We start from the raw sequence: 19,551 nt of genomic DNA, 5'->3' as shown, positions 1-19,551 counted from the left end.
TCAATGACTCAGTTAAGGAGATTTGACAGCGGAGGTCCTTCAGGTGGCGCTGTGGCCCACTTTGACTCCCTGTTCGACCTTAAATGCCACCAGCGAAGAAGAAGAAGAGTTAACACGTGTTTCCTGTTTCCGCCTCGTCCTGCATGGGAAGGAGCCTGTCTGGTAAATAACACGTAAAATAAAAACAAACAAACGTAAAAATGGTTCGTAAGTTGAAGCACCACGAGGAGAAGCTGCTGAAGAAGGTGGACTTTGTCAACTGGGAGGTGGACAACAACCTGCACGAGGTCAAAGTGCTGCGGAAGTATCGCATCGAGAAGAGGGAGGACTACACCAAGTGAGCAGGTTTATTTATGAAAGCAGCCATAATCACTACTGAGCCAGACTTATTGTTACATCTCTTTTAAGACTACAGGGCAGCACAAACATAGAACATCTAATAGTTTTATTAATAGTAACTCTGTTTATCTCCCCCCTTGTCTCAGGTACAACAAGCTGAGTCGTAACATCCGAGATGTGGCCCAGAAAATCAGAGACCTGGATGAGAAAGATGGCTTCAGGGCCCAGAGCTCACATCAACTACTGGAAAAGCTGTGAGCTGGTTCGCCTTAAACCTGATCTGGTGTCTTAACAGCCTTCAGCGGGATGTGCAGCTGTCTTTGGGCTAGCTCAGGTTTTCCTGCGTCACAAAGATGGCTCACTTTTCAGCTGCTGCGTGGTAGACCTGAGGTCTAAACCGGTCAGATCACTGGACCAATGGAGGCATTAGTTTACGGCAAAGTGACAAATAATGATTAGCAATAGATTCTTTTTAATAGATCAGTAGAATCACTTTGCTGTTTCAGGCCTTCCACGTGTGCAGAGCCTCTAATAAACTCTTTTATATCATCACTGCTAATTCAGAACGAGGTTTCAGTAATAATTGGAAGTAAAAACTGTGCCCTCTATTGTTTTATTAGGAAATAATCCACATACTGTTAAATATCTCCCATGAGTGCCACTCCTACATTACATTTGATTCATTTGAGTTTATAATAATTCTTGCACATCTTTACAGATTTACCCTTTTAAGATTTGAAGATTATTTTTACTGTTTCTGTGGCTTCTTATTCAGTTCTGTATTTTATACACTCCATCATGCTGATTCTCCCTTTTTGCTATAACTGAATTCACCTCATATTATTATGTACTTAACTCATGATTGTTGTGGTGTAATTAACAACTCTTCAGCATGCACATAGCTGGATAGGAAGAGTTTCAGTTGTCATCCAGCTTCATGATAGCAGTAACCCAGCACCTAATAGGCTGCTGCCCTGACAGACGGTGATGTCTGTTGTCCTTTTATTGGTTTGTCTGATCGTAAAATCCTGAAATCACTGCTAACTTTACCGTTTCTTCACATAAAGGTACAGTATCGGTCTCATCCCCACCAAACAGAATCTGTCCCTCACAGAGAAAGTCACCGCTTCGTCGTTCTGCAGGTGAGTCATCCCACAAACATGTCGTGCTCTTCATCGCATCCTCGGATGTGATAACACATCACCTGCCCGTGTGACTCCTGCAGGAGGAGGCTGCCCACCATCATGCTGAAGCTTCGCATGGCCCAGAACCTGAAGACGGCCATCACGTTCATCGAACAAGGACGTATCCTTCATGACTGCTCTGCTGCTGGTGTTTATGGCCACAAAACCTTTTTCCTGTTTCTACAGCTGAACTTCCTTTGAAGACAGTTTTAGTTTTGTCTGTGCCCAAGGGTAGACGTTGTTTTGCTGTTTTGACCTTGACTCAGCCTCAGATGTGCGTGTCGGCCCAGACATCATAACAGATCCAGCGCTTCTAGTCACAAGGTCAGTGCCCACAGTTTGTTTTGTCTTCTCACAATACATCTGGAGCCATTTAAAGGAGAACCGGCAATTCTAATCCAATACTCTAATAAAAAATTCAGCAAATATCTAATCCAGGTCTGCAAACTGTCCATTAAAAAAAATCTCATGTACCTACGCAGCTCTGACTGAGCCACACAGCACTACTCTATCCAGTCAGCTGCAGGAGGAGTTAAATATCAGCCATTTTGACTCAACCTTTAACTTACTAAACAAACTGTGTAGATGCATGTGCAAAAGCATCTCAGGTGATTAAATAGAGACGCTGTGACTCTGACTTCTCCCCAGAAATATGGAAGATTTTGTCACATGGGTCGACTCCTCCAAGATCAAGCAGCATGTGGTGAATTATAACGATGAGGTGAGTTTTCCGGATCTGCTCACGTGTTTTATCCTGCAGTCGCTGAAGTAAAAACACCACAGATGGTTAGTTTCAAAGCAAATGGCCATCTGCTGTTTGAGTCCACGGCACGACACCTACAAGTGTCATCCATCATTTTTCTGTGCTAAAGCACGACGCAGATGTGAATGACTATCACTGTTTCTATTTGCAGAGGGACGACTTTGACATGTTCGCCTGAGTACATCCATGTATCACCGTGGAGGACAGGAAAGGGACAAGAACCCTGCTATTGAAACTGCAGAGGGAATAACTCTACAAACAGGAGCGCGGTCCTCCAGGCTATACTGAACATCAAAGCAAAAATATCTGATCATCCATCCAAAATATCCGATTCTGGAAGTTAGGAGTCCGTCAGCGTCACCCTTTGACTGTTTAACCCTAAACCTGCTGAGCCTCCATCACATCGGTTGCACTGAGCAGCTTCCTCTTCCCCCTGTAACACTGCTTGCTCTACGTAATGTGCTCCTCATCCAAACATCACCGGGTTGGTGTGCATGTGACCGGAAATGCTGGTTTCTAAGTGTGTATGTATCATAGAGAAAAGGACTGTCCCTGTTCATACTAACATGCCTTGTGTTAAAGACAGCTGTGAAACAGACAGTTTGATAAATATTTAATCTTTGTTACCATGTAAACTTTGCGAACAATAAACATTCTTTTTATCACAGTATTAAGACTTTTCACAAAAGCCCTGCATATGCATTAATGCTTTAATAACGAAAGAAACCCCGGCAGCTATATGTAAACGTTAACTCATCAACACCCTGCTCTTAATATTCCAGTAAACAGGTACGTGAACTCACCATGAAGCGAGGTCCCGTCACAGACCTGTGGCTCAGTTTGTACTGTATACGTAGCGTAAGTGAAAGCTGGATAGAGCACAGAAAGAATTTGGGTCTTCAACAGGGACAGACTGCGTACGAGCCCTTTAAGGCACCCTGGTGCAGAGCAGAAGTGTAACAGGATCAGTTTAAATGCTGAGTTTTCAGAAAGAAACACCTCCCTTGTGTCAAAGTCCTTATTTTCGAGAGTCCATCAGAGCCACCAGAAGCGCACGTAGATGATGAGTGTGATGAAGAACACCGCCACAGCAGCTACCTTGGCGTACGTGGAGCGGGTGTTGAGGTACTTGGCGTCGCTGCGGTACTTCTTGGACAGAGAGGACAGATTGCTGGCTTTGGTGTCCAGAGCTGAGGGGAAAAGGAGGACTGAGGTGAAATGAACTGAACTTTTCCTCCACAACAAATGTACATTTGTTTTTGAAAAGTTGTGTAACAGTGCTGACTCAGCACTGTAAGAAAAGTGGAGAGAGAGTTTTCACAAAGGCAGTAACAGGAATATTATAATTCATTACAGTATATAATATATCCTTTTCTGTTTTGTGCAGCTACAGAACCTTTTAATGACTGTACTCACCAGAAAGAGCTTCCCCTCTTTGCAGAACTTCCTCAATATTTGCCACCATAATTCTCTGGACGTCCTGCAGCTCCGTGTTAATACTGCTCATGTTCCTCCTGGCCCTGCTGTCGACGTACGACTTCTTTGCTTTCTGGATGTACGTGTCTGCAACGGTGCATGTGTAATACAAGCTCAGTCAATCATTTTGTTGTTTGTGCAGAAAATGAATGCTTCTTTAAAGCAACAGACCAGAAGTGGTCATACCAAACTCAATGAAGGAGTATGGCCTCGTCACAGCGGATACTCTTCTTCCATACTGGTCATTGAACTCGCTGTGGAGCTCTTCGAGGTATGCAAAGGCCATCTTTTTGGGAAACGAAGCCTCGCAGAGTGACAGGTAGCAGACCCCCTGTGCTATCATATAGCTGGAAACAAGAAACAGTCCAAACCAGTGGTTACTTCTAATGACTGATGCAGGGTAATATATGTGTCAAATGCTTCAAGCTGGATTCTCCATTTGTGGTCTTATCTTACTGGAAGTTCATGTCCCCGGCTTCCAGGGTGCAGCGGTCTGGACTCTGAGCGCTCAGTTTCCTGCACAGCTGCTTGGCTTGGCTCTGGTACTGCTGCAGGTCTCTCCCTGACTGGAAACAGGCCGAGTTCAGGACTGACACATGCATGTCAAGTTAAGTCAAGTCTTAAGACCATATAATAGTTTTTGGACCTGGATTAAGAAGGTTGAAAATGTAATATAAAATCCCTGCTCACTGGCAGCTGAAGCAAACATTACATTTTTAAAAAATGTTGTTAAACTTTTCACAAAACAAATTGAAAAATAATTTAGCAAAACTTTGATTAAACTTTTATTCGACTGATGTTTTCAGTAAAATGAATTAATGTGTTGATGGACAGCAGAAGGAATTAACTGAGTCTTATCACACTAAACTGCCGCTTCGTGGACTTTCTAGCTGTGTTCAAAGCCTCCTGATGAACTTCCGAGAATCAAACTACAGCTTTATTCTTGTTTTGGGCAGATCTTCTCTACAGTCGCTAGCAGTCCTTAAATACTGCATTTTTTGACTGGGGTTTGGCGTGTGGTGGTCTTCCTACAGAGAGGCTACATGGGGAAGCTAGCTCCCATTCAAACCTGTTCATCCTCCTGTATGGACGCAGCGAGCGGAAGTCCGTCCGTCACACGGGCGATCATCGTGAGGGAAATCATGCCGGTGGAGGTCGGCGATCGGCGGCGTCACCTGTCGGTTTTGTCCCAAAACGGCGAACTTCACAAACTTTGTGTGTTTTTGCTGTCAACTTTGACGGCGCAGAAGGAACGGGCTGGACGGAAGTTCATGGTGCGCCGGTGAATTGGGTCCGAGTGGAAACCGGTGAAACGAACACTCCGTTGTTAAATTTCCATCGCACGAAGAGGTGGGTCGCCTCAGAAAATCGTGTGGCAGCTGAAGTGGACTGTCTGTGCTTTTAATGCGCTGAAAATAATAATAATTTCTTACAAAAAAATCTATTTCAGGATTTCGCCTCAGCAGCTGCTTGATTCGCTCGTTTATTCTCTAATCGGCGGGCGCTATTTTCTCACTTTAACGGAGCCATGAGCTCCAGCAGTCCGAGCAGACAGCTGGCAGACGGACTGACTGCATCTCGACTGCTGATGCTTGTATGAGCCGAGAGGTGCAGATGCGGTCTGTCTGGGTCCTGTGGAGTGAAGCCTGTCGGAACTAGAGCCAGAGGAAGGAGCCCCCAAAACATGGACAAACCTCAAAGGTACATTTTGCTCTTCAGCTCTACGTGTATGTTACAATCTATTGTTTATTTATTTGGTTCCGTGTATGTGATATGGTGTCGGTGTCTCCTTGCTGGCCGCGGAATGGCTGCTCTTTTCAGCATCTTCTTTTGTTATTATTTGTTTAAGGAGCCCCGCTCGCTGCGATGCTTAGAAATAAGACGATGGCTGGAATTATTATTATTATTATCATTATTATTATTATTATTATTATTTTGCAGCTTTAACGGGGAATGCATTTCGCCTCTCTCTGTGTTTTCTTCCCTGCTTGCCTAAAACGATGTGAAACAGCCCGGTGGTGCGCCGCTCACGGGCTGCAGCTGCAGCCTTGATCCATATAAATGCACAAATGCGGGCTGATAGTCAGGAGGATGTTCCCTGATGTGTGCCGAGCAGCTGACTCTGCAGCTGGACGCTCAGCGCGTCTAGGATCAAACCACACCATATGGCGATCAATCACCGCGCATCCTCCAGCCTAATGCAGATCAGCCCCGGCTCGCTGGCTCCCACACACCGCTGTGTTGGCCATATTACTGCGGCTCTAACATGCCGATGTAACGCTGGAGATGGGAGCGCTTGTGCTCAGCTCAGTTTAATCCCCTGAGCGCCACAGAAAACCCCCATTCACTAATAGAAATGACCCGGCGGCTTGGCACAGGGGCATCCTAACAGCTTGAAAGGCCTTATTGTTGCGGTGCAGCTGGCAGCGCCGTGCGCACCTTCTCATTGGTGTTTTCCCAGACCGGCATGTGAGTGTGTGAGTCCCAGGCAGCACCGTCTATCTCACTGTTTCCCCCCCAAGAATAAATAGAGATGACCGCGTTTTTATTCTAGGGCGGGGCGCTTCATGACTAATTGATTTTAATAAAGATGTGTGCTGGAGTTCAGGGGGTGTCTTATTATTATTATTATTATTATTATTATTATTATTATTATTTGACTTCCTGTCCTTCAAAGATGGATCACACTCTCAGGACGGACGCTCCTCGGATGATCTCCCCAGAGACAAAACCTTTCTGAAGAGGCCTGTCTTCAGTTTGTGAACTCCTGATCTACACATCTAATCACATGGTGTCACTCCTCATACCTCCCTCCCTCCCTCCCTCTCTCAGGTGTGCCTGTAATGCTCAGGGGTGAGGAGGAGAGCAGCTGAGGAGGAGGAGATGGGCTGTACCTCTGCCAAGCAGGTGTCTGCCGTTCCCAACGGTGAGGAGGGCCAGAATAAAGCCTACAGCAACGGGGACCTCCTGTCTGGTCAGTCTGCTTACTGTGCACACATTTCCCCTGTAGCTCCGTGTTCCACCTCCCTAATGATGCTGCTTTAATCCGGCCTTCGGCTGGACTTTTGAGGAATATGAGTCACCGTCTGTCTCTGTCACTGGACACACACCTCGTTGGTTTATGCCTGTCACAAGATTGTCTCTGAGCCAAGATATTTAAATTCACAGCTTTGTCCAACAGCTATAATTGTGTCACCTTTACAAAACGAGTTAAATGATTCACTCGTCTAATTATCAAAAGAGCGGATGTTTAATTCTGCCACTTAAATAGTTTCAGCTCTTTATAAACATGTTCATATACAAATGCTGTGTGCAGTGCATGTGAAGTGATGTTTGTGTGGGTGAAGAAAGTACAAAAAAATCACATTGTCAACATGCAAGTTTCATTTCTTGTTTTATTGAGATTAACTGGGGGCAAGTGGGAGAAAAAAAAAAGTGCTTTCAAAAGATAAATAATGATGATGGTAATAATACATGATGTAAAAACAGCCAAAGAGGTTTGAAACATGGTTGGCAGCGATTAAGACGACATTTATTAAATGACAAGCTGTCAGGTCTTACTGCGGCTTCTTTCATGTGAATTTATCTTCTGGCTTCTTTACTCCTCTGTGACAGAAAACTGAATATCTTTAGGTTGTGGACAAAACGAGTCGTTTGAGGATGTCAACAGGAAACACTGATCGTTATCTTCCACCATTTTCTGTGGCGTTTTACAGACCCACTAATGGATTAATCAGGACAGTAATGGACAGATTAACGGACAGGGAAAACAGCTACACATGAATCATAAACTGAAATTATCTGTGAGCTGCAATCTTAATTTGTGCAGCATCAGTCTGACGTGGTATAACTGGATGTGTCCACTGTTACTATGCACCGTAACTGTATTTTCTTTTCCTCCTTTCCAAATGCGTGGGGGTGGGATAGAGGAGCGAAGGGAGGGGGTGGGTGGTGCTGTGCATGTGTGACAGAGAAGATGGAGAGGCAGAGCAGAGAGGAGAATCAGGCTGACAGCTCATGTGTCTGCAGCTTGCCAACCATTGTTAAGGGAGGATTTAATCTGGAGCGTGAGAACTCAAGCACATAATTACTTTGCCAAGTACTGAGCTGTGAGAACTATTAACCCGGAGGACTGCGCCGATCCGAGCGGCCGTGAGTGGGTCGTCCCCTGCGTGCCAGCCGCCGGCCTCTGCTGTGGCACGCTAATAAGACGAGATGTGCCCCTCTCTGTCTCCCACTCTGTTACAGATGAGTACAAGATGAAAGTGGTGGAGAAAGTCAAGTACATGAGCGGAGAGGAGGGAGGCGTGGACGGCCAGGACAGCACGGTGCGTGATTCTATCGTGCTCTTTGTATTCTACTTTATGTCTGTCTGGATGTTAGGATGGCTGCTGCTCATCTGTGTGTAAAAATGGTCAATTCGTGACTTAAACTTTATGTCCAGACACATTGGATCAGATTTGGAGCACCGTGCTGCATACATCTGCATGTTAATGAGGAATAGCTGGAGCACAATAATGATGCAGGAAGATAATGTGCGAGTTTGTCTGAATGCCTTTAGTTATGTAAAAGTTAGTAGGTTCAGATACAGATATTGTCTAATAACACCTCTTTAAAGTCTAGTTAGTTGACAGACGCAGCTAAAACGTTATCTTAGCGTGTGTTTTCATCTCCTGTCTGCAGAACAATGACACATAAGACAACTTTTTGACCGCATGTTTGATTGTGTGTGTTTTTGCATGTTTGTTCTGCAGGAGAAAAGCGCTCTCCTTGGCAAAGGTCAACACACTGACGAAACAGGGTCAAACGGAAACGGAAAGATTCTGTAAGTGTCACGAACTGATGACATGATGCCATCGCAGTCATCATTGACGTCTATTTACATGCTGCATATATTCTGTCCAGTCGCCATCTGAACTCTTCTTTGCGCTCCAAGTTGTCCGACCTGTTGCACCTTTTGTCCCTGCAGGAGCATCCACTCCTCCGAGAGTCAGCAAGAATTCTTCAGGATGCTGGACGAGAAAATTGAAAAAGTAAGGAATGGTGGCTCCATCACTGGACGTTTTTATGTTTTTTAGAATAAGCTCCCGCTAAATGACATAATGGAGGTTAATCCCATCACTGCGGCAAATCCGTAGCAAGTGAGGACACAGCGGATGACATAATGATACCTCAAAACAGCCTCAATCTGTCACGTCCAGTGCGTTCCACTGGTGCGGTTATTTAAAGCAGTATTGTTGAAAACATGTTTTACTGACGGCGCTGCTGCGTGACGACATCTGGCCACAGAGAGGAGAGGTTTAGTGAAGCTGTGGGCCTCTTTGTGAGTTTGATTGTTTTATGGCGTAAAAGGCAGTTTGTGGTGTCTGAAAGTATTTATCTGGCATCGTTCTATCATTTTCTCATTGTCAACAAATGCTGCACTGGCTGATAAGTCCCCTGGTTGCACTGAGGAAAGACACTGTAGTTTATTTTGAGCAGAACGTTTGCTAAAAAGTACAGCTGACTTTAAGAGATATGTTTGAGTTGTTTTCTTGCTCGGGGCTGATTTCCACAGACAGGATAAGGAAGTCAGAAAGTATTGAGAAACAGACTAACTCGCTCCAAGTCTTGTTTCTTCTACATACAAAATAACACCAGCCTTGTCCTGTCTGCTTTTGTTTCTGCCCGTAGTTTCCTACATGTCCCAGAGTGCCTTTCAATCGCTTAATGAGAAAATGTTTGGAGCCACAGACCTGTGTGTTTGTGCAGCCGAATAAAAACAATCTTAACAATGACAGAGATACATTTCTGTCGTGTGGGTAGTGAGTTAAAATACAACATGTTCATTGAAGTTTTGGTCTTTTTGAGGCTTCTAATGGTGAATAATGGGCCTCTCGAATACAATGAATGTGTCCCTGTGTGACAAAGTCTTGGACTTTGTTTTCTTGTTGATAGTTCGTCCTCTCATAATGATCAACAATCTAACTGTCAGTGCAGTTGTGATATGATCATTTTTTATTATTATTAGCAACAAAATGAATAGCTGAATACCTAATTTAAAGCATTTATTATAATTTTCATAGTTTTACATGCAATTTTGAACACATTAACAACAACATAATATGCAACATCAAATAAAACTATAAATGAAATCTATATTAACATCTGTTTTGTTCGCAGGGTCGTGACTACTGCTCAGAGGAGGAGGATATGACATAGCACTGTGGTCGTGGATCCATCAGTCTCAACATGATAGAACTGTCAGTCCAGCGTTACGGATGGGCCGTACCAAATGTTACCATGTCTGGGGGGGGGGGACTCTGTCTTCTTCCGACTGTCCCTTGTATGTACACGCCTGAGAAAAATGGATTACTGACTTGAATCAAGCACCTTTTTGCCCTCCTGCTCACAACTTTAGTTCCTGCTCATATATCAACCAAGAACGATGCGACCAGAAAAATCAAAGATGGTTCAGTATTTATACACGTTCAAGGCTCTCCAGAGGGAGAGCACTTTTAGGTTTGCACCCTTGTTGAAGCCATTACTGGATGACAGAGATCTTGGGATTTTTAAGACACACATGCTCGGATAAGACCCCGAAGGTCAGTTTGACCTTAGTGACTGACGGACTTCCTGCAAACAGCTGAAATATTCAGACCGTTGTTGCAAATAAACATTTCCAACAGCAGTAGCAACCAGTGCTCTCGTGGCCGCTGACTCTGAGTGAAAATAATGTCTCCATCTGCGTCATTTTGAATATTTCATCCCGAAAGGTCGAGGGGTTGGAAAACTTCCTGCATTCCAAGACACAGTATGAACCCCTTTTCTACGGTGCGTCTGTCCATCCGTCCGTGTCTGTTTCTGCTTTGATGTAGAGTATTTATGTCGAATAAGGCTCAGGGCTGAAGTGTTGTAATCTTTGTCTCATGTAGTCAAGTCCTTCCTCTCATGGAGACACCACCGTCGCACCATTAAAGAGACACTTGTGCACTCACACAGCAGGGCTACTGATGTCCCCTGCTTCAGTATCTGTTCCATGTTAACCCCACACTGCAACGTCACAGTCTGATTATGTATTCCGCTCACCAGTGTTATGTTTGGTTTCTATGTTGATTTTTTTGTTTTGTTTTTCTAGAAAAATAAAAAGTGTTTTCAGTAACTTATCCTTTACAGCTGACACTGTTGTGTGACAGGTGAATCATTTCGTTGACAATCTGCACACTGCAGCTCGGCCATATGTTTATATGTTTTATTCAAGTTAACACCCCGTCACTGTGTTAGCAGATCTCTAAGATCTCTGCTTGGCAACATGACGTAATTGCAAGCTTGTTTTTGGATCTCACTTCCTCAAGATCTGCACAGCGTCGCCTGCATGACGTCACTTAGTTTGCAGGTTTTGAAGTTAAATCATCTTTTTTTTTTTTTTTTGGCAGCAGTAACCGTTTACTCGCAGTGCTAGCCAAGACAATGCATCAGTTTTTCCCTGTGAATGTCGCCACCAACTGTACAAAGGCTTTCATCAGCGGGCCACTGGCTCAAACACCACTGTGTTACTGAGACTCTAACTCTAAGTAAAAGTACAAAAGCATTAGCAAGTATGAAAAGTAAAAGTACTCATTTTGGGGATCATTTAAGTCTGAGACATGACTGAGGTCATTCAGAAACAGTGTCCCCATCACATAACTGTAGTTTGTCCAGCAGGGAAGCAGTTATGTGTTTATTTTCCAACTGTAAAATGGCAGACTTGGCTGATAATCTTGGCTTTGCCATCCTAGGAAAAGAAAACTCACAAACAAACAGGTGCTGCTGTTAACTTAGACGCCACCAGTTTCTGAAATAAGGTCTTTGTTTCTTTCAGCAAAAGGCAAAAAACAAATATGATTTCAGACACAAACTTTACATTTATTAGGCACAAACTAACCGTGTATGAGTCAGTTATAGTCACACCTCACAAAATACCTTTTTTTAATTCAAAATATCATCTGTATCAGCCTCAAACATCCAGTGTCCGTCAGGCTTCACATCCAGTGTACCCAAAGTGTTTTGTGGATGCACAACTCATCAAGTCCTGCTCGGAGGTTTTCAGGAGCGTGACCACCTACTAAAGTCTGTAGTGTGTGTGTGTGTGTGTGCACAGCAAGTCATCAGGCCTGCGTTCTGTCACAGGCACCAAGTGATTTCTCTAAAAATTAACTAAACCAGTTTCCTCCAGTCTGAAGTAAGGCCTCTCCAATCCGAGGGGCTGAGAGAAGGTGGGGAAAAATGATCTTTTTCCTTGTTAATTACTGCATAATTTAAATTTTTCACCAAATAAAACTCACTGTATGGTTGACCTGCTCACAGCCATACAAGCAAACAGTGACAGAAGGTCAAAAGTTTGGGAACCCCTGAACTGGACTACTTAGAAGTAGCCGGTGGGTCCTAACTGAGCACCCGGAAGAGCACAGTGGTGGTTTGGTCCTTTTTCACACTCTGCCGTGTCGTCAGCACACCGTTGACCTTTCTGGGAGCAGCTTACACAGACAGACAGACGGACGGACAGACAGGCTGACCGCTCACATCATTCTGCTCTCCTGTGGTTCACCAAGGCGTCTTCCTCTCCCTGCAGCCGGTCAGTGCTGCTGCCGTCTCTTCCGGTGCTGCCGGTGTCCCACATCCTGGAAGGGTCCTGCGGGGGGGTCAGGTGTCACCAACCCATCAGTCATCCTCTGGTAGACCAGCGTGGAGTCTGCAGCCACAGCACACAGCAGCATGGGGAAGCCTCTGTCCAGCACGTGGCGTATGCTGCACGGCAGAGAGGAGAAAGATGGCAGTTTGGGAAATGTGTGAGGAAAAATGTGTGGTAGTAAAAGTTTTTGAACCAGAAGAATGAGGAGGCGGGTAGCTTGACACCTTTTGTGGGTCAGGGATCGGTGAACGGGCAGTGGAAGAATTGTGTGGATGGGTGCTCCTTCCTTCTCCCTCCCCTCCAGCAGCACCACCTGCAGCTCAGGACTCTTGGCACAAGACACGTCTTTCCACCGACGCACTGCAGAGAACAAGACACACGGTATCACTTACACTGATCTGAGTGGTTGGTTTTTTCTCTGGCGGACCTATTTTTGCACATTACTCTGCGTGCACTAGACACCAATAAGAGAACTGCAGGCTAACATAGCATGTAGCTTGTGTGGACTGATTCCATGATGATAAAAGCTTTAGTGAACCTGTGGGGGAAAATGTGCTTGTCAAGACTTTAGAATATTTCAATATTCAAAATGCACATGTTCTTTATGTCACTGACACTTTTACTTAATCCGTGTGATGAGGGACTTGGAACAGACTTGGACAATATTAAGCAGTTCTGTGTTATATGTAAGTTCATGTCCTCAGCACCGTTTTGGGGAATTAGTTTAATAACTCGAGGAGGAGTTTTACAATTACACACAAACTACACGTGGATGATTTAAAGATGAACATGTGCAAGTCTGTAAAGTTTACGACAGATGGAATGACTTACATATAAATAATAACCCTGAGTATTGCTCTGCTAGATGGCCCCTCTGTATCTGCACTAAACTCACCTTCAGTGAGATCCATGAACACGAGGAAGGCAGCGTGAACCTGCTCACTGTCCCCGACCTGCAGGTCCTTCATCTGCTGGTACTGAAACAGGAAGAAAAGCTGATGGTTAATTCACTGATCAGCATCAGACCTGTGGCTGCAGACAGAGGACCTCTGACACTCACTGCTGGGTGCAGGAGGATCCAGCTCGGAGGGTGAGGAGGGTGAGGAGGGGGGTGAGGAAGAGGAGGAGGTTTCTCTGACGTGTCCCCTGTGTCTGACGCTTCCGACATTTTAATTAGTAAACCCTGTCTCCTGTCAGCACGCTCTGCTGCTGTCTCTGCATGTGGGACTTCTGTTTTCAGGTTTGCCGGCGTGCTACGGTGTAAGTAGTCCGGGTGGGAAATGTCGCTCTTCCTTGTGTTCCGCATGAAGCCGGTCAGACTGGGAAATAGAAATAGCAGCTGCCTTACAGACCAACGCCAGGGCAGGAAAAACTATTTATAGTGACTTTGTCTTTGTGTTATCTCTTTGCTTGGCTCTCTCCAGTGCCTCTGATGTGATAAGATTAATGTAAAAATGGAATCAAATAGCAATGAATTGATCATAAGAAACATTAGACATTGTTGATTTAATAATAATAATAATCACATCAATGACCACTCTAGTAGAAAAACCTTTCTAATACTCTAATACTCTAATACTCTCTCTCTCTCTCTCTCTCTCTCTCTCTCTCTCTCTCTTCTGTGTGTGTGTGTGAGTGTATGTTTGCTTGAGTGTGTGTGTGTGTGTGTGTGTGTGTTATCATGTGTGTGAGAGTCTGTCTCCCTCCCTCAGTTGCACCCGTCTGAGGCTGCAGAGAAACCCAGGAGCCCAGTTGGAAATATGCTTCTTGGATTTGTGGGATTGTATTTTGTGATTTTAGCAGGAAAGATCTCGCTCCTGCACAGCAGCACAGAGGAGCTGCCGGCTGACCGTCTCCCCCAGCCGGCCCAGGGGGAGTCCTCTCTGCTGAGGCCCACTGTGCTGATCACCATCCTCGCTCGCAACGCACAGCACAGCCTGCCTTACTTCCTGGGATGCATTGAGAGACTGGACTATCCAAAGGACCGCACTATCATCTGGTAAAGTCACACATTCTGCAAAGACAGACAGACAGACAGACAGACAGACAGACAGGAGTGCAGACAGTGTTCAGTAATGTTGTAGTCTTGTGTATTCAGGGCAGCCTCAGACCACAGTGTGGACAACAGCACAGCGATGCTTCAGGAGTGGCTCAAAGGAGTTCAACACCTGTACCACGCAGTGGAGTGGAGGCCCACGGAGCAACCGAGGTGAATCACTGCCACCCAGTCAAACGGTGTCTCCACAGACCACACTCGTCCTGTTTAATCGTGTATTCAGAGTGCTAAGAACCCTGACATCCTCTCATCTTCTGGTCTCTTTCAGCTCGTATGCAGATGAGCAGGGTCCCAAACACTGGTCCAATTCTCGGTTCACACATGTGATGAAGTTAAAGCAGGCAGCGGTCAGAGCAGCCAGGCAACACTGGACTGACTACATACTGGTGAGACAGTAAAAGACCATAAGGCTTAAACACATGAGTTTCTCAGCATTCTGTATGTCGTGTATTGATGTTTTCTTCTTGGCTGCTCAGTTTGTGGACAGTGACAACATGCTGACAAACCGCCAGGTGCTGTCTGACATGATAGCAGAGAATCTGACAGTTGTAGCACCCATGCTGGAATCAAAAAGCCTTTATTCCAACTTCTGGTGTGGTGTGACTCCTCAGGTGAGGCTTGTTAGAGAGCAAAACAGAATATAGTGTATTCCCTGTGCTGGATAGTCACTGAAAACTGCAGAAAAGTGATTGTGCGGGGTCTCCTACTGTGCATAGGGCTACTACAGGCGGACTCCAGAGTATATTCCCATCCGTAAATGGAAGCGTCAGGGCTGCTTTGCAGTGCCCATGGTGCACTCCACCTACCTGCTGGACCTGAGGCGCACGGCCAGCCGAGCGTTGGCCTTCTACCCTCCTCACCCCCAGTACCCCTACCATGCAGATGACATCATGGCCTTCGCTTTCTCTGCACAACAAGCAGGTCAGACCTGACGAGACCCCCCACAAGATCACAAGAGCATTTTCCATTTGATTTTGATCAGTGGTCAGGTGTGTTTGTTACAGTGATGTCTTTTCCTTATCAGGACTTAGAAATATATAAATATTAATATATAAAAGCTTCACTAACACACACACAAACAAGGGTGAAAACAAAAAAGAAAGCAAAAATTGTTTATTTACCTCTAAAAATATAGTAAATTATTACTTTTAACGTCTTTTTATATAGTTCATATTTGTTTACTTATAGTAATTTAGTTAACATCATAGTTGAACTACACCTTTATCTGTAAAAGTCTTAATGAAAGTAAAAGTTCTTATGTTACAATATGAAATGTAGTGACATTATCAGTTTGCTTATAAAGACATCACTGTAGAACACATGATATAATCTCTATGCATATAATCCCAGAGTTACTGCACATGTGAATATTAACTTTAACAGCATCGTATCATTTGATCCTCTGCAGGCGTTCAGATGTACATCTGCAACAAGCAGCATTATGGGTATTTACCGGTGCCCCTTAACCCGGACCAGACGCTGGAGGAAGAGGAGGAGAGTTTTGCCCACACACTGACGGAGGCACTCAGTAAGCACTTCCTCTAATTATGCACTTAATGCAGGTGCCTGTGTAACTGACCGTGTGACGGCTCTCTGTATCTCCAGTCTTTGCTCACTGTTTCCTGCGTCTCTATGAGCATCGTAGGTCCTCTCACAGTCCTGACACATGCCTCACTCCTCTGTTAAGGCCCACTGCCTCTCATCTCCCCTCCTTCCCCCCCCCCTTTTTTTTTTTTTGACAATTTCACATCAGTTAGATGTCAAGATGATGTAAAAAATTCTCTTGAAAAGCCAGTTTACTCTGCTTCATGTGAAATGTGAATGTATGTCCTTACTTTCCAGTTTCATACACCATGGAGCCTTCACAGTATGTGCACACTGTGGCCAAACAACCAGGAAAGATGGGTTTTGATGAGGTACAGAAACATTTTTAATGACTAAAGAGATGTTTTTCCAGTTGTGGAGTGCTGCTTGGGTCACTTTATTCTCCTCCACGTCTAGATCTTTCTGATCAACCTGAGGCGCCGCTCAGACCGACGGGAAAGGATGTTGAGTACTCTGAATGTCCTCGGCATCAACACGACGCTGACAGAAGCCGTGGATGGCACGTATGACGGACAGTAACAGTTCTCATTCTGTGGTGGTGGAGGGAGCATTCAGATAATCAAACAATATTCCCACAGTGTAACAGTACTCCAATACAAGTAAAGGTCCTGCAGGACAAGAATCAAAAGTCAAAGTAGTGATATTATTCTGAAGAACGTTGTTTATATCCCATGGATTATTATATTAAAAACGATTCATCTCTGTTGTAGCCGGTTGTTGACTTTAACTAGCTGACAAAACAATTACAATTCAAGGCACACATGCCTGCTTGTTCTAGAGCTTTTGACTTATCTCATGGTCTTCATCAGCCAGCTTTTCTCTCATCATGGATGAGAACGCAGCTTCGTTTCCGTGGCAACTGATCAAGCTCAGTCTGAGAAACAACAGTCTGCTGACGAGGAACTGCGTGATATGTTTTAATGACTTTATTTGCTAGTTTATTCTATAGCAGTTCATCACGTTTTATACTGTTTTTATGATCTGTAGAGTAACAAATAACTACAGACAGATGGAGCACATGTGACGTACGCAGCAGCCTAAAACAGAAATATTGTCTCATATTTGTCGTCTCGTCCTTCTGCCACTCTCATCAATCTTTTTTCTATATGATAAACTACTAACCGTTGTTAATCGGAGTGTAAGAATTTATTACTATTGCCTGAATTAGAAAACTCACAAACAGAATATTGAAATACCTCTAACACTTTGACTGAGCTACTGTAATCGGTGTGTTTAGCATTATTTCTATAGAAACAGTGAAAAAAAAGGGTTTAATGCCTTAAAGCTGACTGTGACTGTGAGGAGATATTTGTCCTTGTGTTGGTCACAGAGCCTTGAACTCCTCTCAGCTGCAGGCCATGGGCATCGACATGCTGCCTGGGTACAAAGACCCATATTCAGATCGCGTGCTGACCAGAGGGGAGATCGGCTGCTTCCTCAGCCACTACAACATCTGGAAGCAGGTACGACCTCACTGAGACTGCTTTAAAATCAAAGTGTGGTGGTGGTGGGGGGGGGGTGACGGTGGGAAGATGTTCAGTGTTTATTGCTGTTCTGTGTCTCCCCCTAAGGTGGTGCAGGAGGAACTGCAGCAGGTGCTCCTGCTGGAGGATGATGTGAGATTTGAGCCCAGCTTTAGCAGCCGGCTGGTGTCGATCATGGAGAACGTGCACAGAGTGGGACTTGAATGGGACCTCATGTTAGTGAATTATTGCAGTTTGTTCATTTTTTCGTCACTTGAATACATCACGTTCCTAAATTGATGTCTAATTTAACTTTTCTTGTCATCATGAAGTTATGTGGGCCGTAAGCGGCTGCAGGTGAAGGAGGCAGAGCGCTGGGTGAAGGGAGTCAGTAACCTCGTGCACCCAGACTACTCCTACTGGACCTTAGGCTACGTCCTGTCCCTGAACGGAGCCAAGAAGCTCCTGCAGGCAAAACCCCTGAACAAAATGCTGCCTGTTGATGAGTTCCTGCCCGTCATGTTCAACAAGCACCCCAAGTCAGTCTCACCTCCTTTATTCACGTCTGTAGGGGAGAAAATATTCAGATCTTTTACTCAAGTAAAAGAATTAAAACTGCATTTGAAATCTAATATACAAGATACTTAATAGAGACAAATGGCCACTGAGACAAATGTTGTTTGATATAATTAGATTATTGTTTCTCACGCACTAGTGAGGATTAGTACAAAATGCAGTCATGCATGAAAAATTACCGAACAATTATCCAAAGAGCTTCAATCAAATTTTCTGTCAATTGATTTATCAGCTGACTCGTTGTTTCAGTTGTGCTAGTAAATACTGTTGGGTAGTTTCACTTATAACAAATCATGGTGTTTTAGAGGCTGCTTTTATTAAATGTAAGTGTGTGACATGTAGTGGAGCAGAAGTATAAACTGGCATGAAAAAATAGTCAATACATTTATCTCAGTTTTGTATTTAAGTACAGTTATTTTCCAAATATGTTTTGCTTTGAGCTGGAGCCTTTGTGCTCAGTCTAAAGTTATCCTGTCAAACTCTCCGTCCCCTCAGAGACGAGTACTTGCAGTATTTTGAGCCGAGGGACCTGAGGGCGTTTTCAGTGGAGCCTCTGCTGCTCTTCCCCACACACTACACCGGAGAGCCCGGCTACTTCAGCGACACAGAGACCTCCACCATCTGGGACGACGAGTCCGTGGAGACAGACTGGGACAGAGACGGAGCCAAACGCCGGCGTGAGCAGGACCCGCAGGATTCAGGGCCTCAAACTGTGGCTGCTCATCCTGCTCCGCTCTCTGCCAGTGGAAACAGAGAGGAACTCTGAGGGTGGTGCATGTTGCCAAACAAAATTTTAATTAGATTGGCACAAACCAGTTATCCCACAGTTGGGTTTGAGGATTTGGGGACCCCTGAGCTGGGTGACCCCTGGGGCAGTATCCCAGTTTGATTTGGTGGTAATCTAGTTTTCCACTCACCGAGACCACCTGCCTGCACCAAGACTGGCAGATAACAGTGTGTGTGGAAAATTTGACTTTACAATATCAAACTAACTGTAATAAAAGCTCAGAAATACACCTGTTAATTGCATTTGTGTTGTTTCTACATGTGAATCATGACAAAAAATAATCGCTTAGTTTGTAGTTTCTCATCAAACAAGATCCTTTCCATGTTATAAAATGATATATTTTCTTGTGGTTACTACATACGACCAACAACAGAGGGATGTTTCCTGTTATTTAACACATCAAATGATATCACAACGAGAAAAGTTTCTCAAAAACTCAAATGAAAAACGTTTCTGCAGCTTATCTTGTCCTATAATTTTCCAAATTTTACTACATAAAACCACATGCAACAAGAAAAGTTCCTTGTAAAAGCTTAATAAAAACAACCTAAAAATATTTTGTTGTATATTATAATAAGACACCAAACACATTTCTTTTGTCATGGTGGCAGAAAAACACTGATATAATGTAGGAAACCACAATTTTGGGGGC

At 44.4% G+C, this 19,551-nt stretch overlaps 5 protein-coding genes across 5 annotated transcripts; 3 read left to right on the top strand and 2 right to left on the bottom strand.

The window, feature by feature from the left end:
• Positions 1-137: 137 nt before the first annotated feature.
• On the top strand, positions 138-2,954 carry imp3 (IMP U3 small nucleolar ribonucleoprotein 3). The gene is made up of 7 exons (XM_070845649.1): positions 138-337; positions 486-593; positions 1,407-1,481; positions 1,565-1,644; positions 1,796-1,847; positions 2,172-2,244; positions 2,438-2,954. The coding sequence occupies exons 1-7, from the start codon at positions 201-203 to the stop codon at positions 2,462-2,464; spliced, it is 552 nt and encodes a 183-aa protein (XP_070701750.1). The 5' UTR covers positions 138-200; the 3' UTR covers positions 2,465-2,954.
• Positions 2,913-5,014, bottom strand: sec22ba (SEC22 homolog B, vesicle trafficking protein a). The gene is made up of 5 exons (XM_070845648.1): positions 4,832-5,014; positions 4,219-4,328; positions 3,949-4,109; positions 3,703-3,849; positions 2,913-3,476 (listed from the first exon to the last, which is right to left on the bottom strand). The coding sequence occupies exons 1-5, from the start codon at positions 4,904-4,906 to the stop codon at positions 3,322-3,324; spliced, it is 648 nt and encodes a 215-aa protein (XP_070701749.1). The 5' UTR covers positions 4,907-5,014; the 3' UTR covers positions 2,913-3,321.
• A 275-nt stretch (positions 5,015-5,289) lies between these two features.
• On the top strand, positions 5,290-10,878 carry LOC139214205 (uncharacterized protein C1orf21 homolog). Its single transcript, XM_070844973.1, has 6 exons — positions 5,290-5,463; positions 6,595-6,736; positions 8,011-8,090; positions 8,517-8,587; positions 8,732-8,795; positions 9,925-10,878. The coding sequence occupies exons 2-6, from the start codon at positions 6,646-6,648 to the stop codon at positions 9,961-9,963; spliced, it is 345 nt and encodes a 114-aa protein (XP_070701074.1). The 5' UTR covers positions 5,290-5,463; positions 6,595-6,645; the 3' UTR covers positions 9,964-10,878.
• A 761-nt stretch (positions 10,879-11,639) lies between these two features.
• Positions 11,640-13,589, bottom strand: tsen15 (TSEN15 tRNA splicing endonuclease subunit). The gene is made up of 4 exons (XM_070845658.1): positions 13,473-13,589; positions 13,308-13,389; positions 12,637-12,772; positions 11,640-12,528 (listed from the first exon to the last, which is right to left on the bottom strand). The coding sequence occupies exons 1-4, from the start codon at positions 13,578-13,580 to the stop codon at positions 12,357-12,359; spliced, it is 498 nt and encodes a 165-aa protein (XP_070701759.1). The 5' UTR covers positions 13,581-13,589; the 3' UTR covers positions 11,640-12,356.
• A 103-nt stretch (positions 13,590-13,692) lies between these two features.
• On the top strand, positions 13,693-19,007 carry LOC139214102 (procollagen galactosyltransferase 2-like). Its single transcript, XM_070844854.1, has 13 exons — positions 13,693-13,725; positions 14,125-14,411; positions 14,511-14,621; positions 14,737-14,854; positions 14,945-15,079; positions 15,185-15,389; positions 15,877-15,996; positions 16,311-16,384; positions 16,470-16,576; positions 17,404-17,536; positions 17,645-17,772; positions 17,869-18,075; positions 18,608-19,007. Exons 1-13 carry the CDS (start codon positions 13,693-13,695, stop codon positions 18,876-18,878), a joined length of 1,929 nt encoding a protein of 642 aa, XP_070700955.1. The 3' UTR covers positions 18,879-19,007.
• The last annotated feature ends 544 nt before the right edge of the window (positions 19,008-19,551 follow it).

This window comes from Pempheris klunzingeri, chromosome 15 (genome assembly GCF_042242105.1).
Source record: "Pempheris klunzingeri isolate RE-2024b chromosome 15, fPemKlu1.hap1, whole genome shotgun sequence".
NCBI lineage: Eukaryota > Metazoa > Chordata > Actinopteri > Acropomatiformes > Pempheridae > Pempheris > Pempheris klunzingeri.
The sequence above is the reverse complement of the archived record's forward strand: the minus strand, read 5'-3'. Positions and strand labels throughout refer to the sequence as shown.

Bases quoted from the DNA above. Each gene is read 5' to 3' on its own strand.
- LOC139214205 (XM_070844973.1), top strand. From the start codon at position 6,646: ATGGGCTGTACCTCTGCCAAGCAGGTGTCTGCCGTTCCCAACGGTGAG. The intron at 8,091-8,516 runs GTGCGTGATTCT...TTTGTTCTGCAG, and splicing joins TGGACGGCCAGGACAGCACG to GAGAAAAGCGCTCTCCTTGG. The intron at 8,588-8,731 runs GTAAGTGTCACG...TTGTCCCTGCAG, and splicing joins AACGGAAACGGAAAGATTCT to GAGCATCCACTCCTCCGAGA.
- LOC139214102 (XM_070844854.1), top strand. From the start codon at position 13,693: ATGTCGCTCTTCCTTGTGTTCCGCATGAAGCCG. The intron at 16,577-17,403 runs GTATGACGGACA...TGTTGGTCACAG, and splicing joins ACAGAAGCCGTGGATGGCAC to AGCCTTGAACTCCTCTCAGC. The intron at 18,076-18,607 runs GTCAGTCTCACC...CCGTCCCCTCAG, and splicing joins ATGTTCAACAAGCACCCCAA to AGACGAGTACTTGCAGTATT.
- imp3 (XM_070845649.1), top strand. From the start codon at position 201: ATGGTTCGTAAGTTGAAGCACCACGAGGAGAAGCTGCTGAAGAAGGTG. The intron at 1,482-1,564 runs GTGAGTCATCCC...TGACTCCTGCAG, and splicing joins ACCGCTTCGTCGTTCTGCAG to GAGGAGGCTGCCCACCATCA. The intron at 1,645-1,795 runs GTATCCTTCATG...ACTCAGCCTCAG, and splicing joins CACGTTCATCGAACAAGGAC to ATGTGCGTGTCGGCCCAGAC.
- sec22ba (XM_070845648.1), bottom strand. From the start codon at position 4,906: ATGATTTCCCTCACGATGATCGCCCGTGTGACGGACGGACTTCCGCTC. The intron at 4,110-4,218 runs GTAAGATAAGAC...TCTTGTTTCCAG, and splicing joins GCCGGGGACATGAACTTCCA to CTATATGATAGCACAGGGGG. The intron at 3,850-3,948 runs GTATGACCACTT...GCACCGTTGCAG, and splicing joins ATACTCCTTCATTGAGTTTG to ACACGTACATCCAGAAAGCA.
- tsen15 (XM_070845658.1), bottom strand. From the start codon at position 13,580: ATGTCGGAAGCGTCAGACACAGGGGACACGTCAGAGAAACCTCCTCCT. The intron at 13,390-13,472 runs GTGAGTGTCAGA...TTCCTGTTTCAG, and splicing joins GGATCCTCCTGCACCCAGCA to TACCAGCAGATGAAGGACCT. The intron at 12,529-12,636 runs GTGTCAAGCTAC...TCTGCCGTGCAG, and splicing joins CGATCCCTGACCCACAAAAG to CATACGCCACGTGCTGGACA.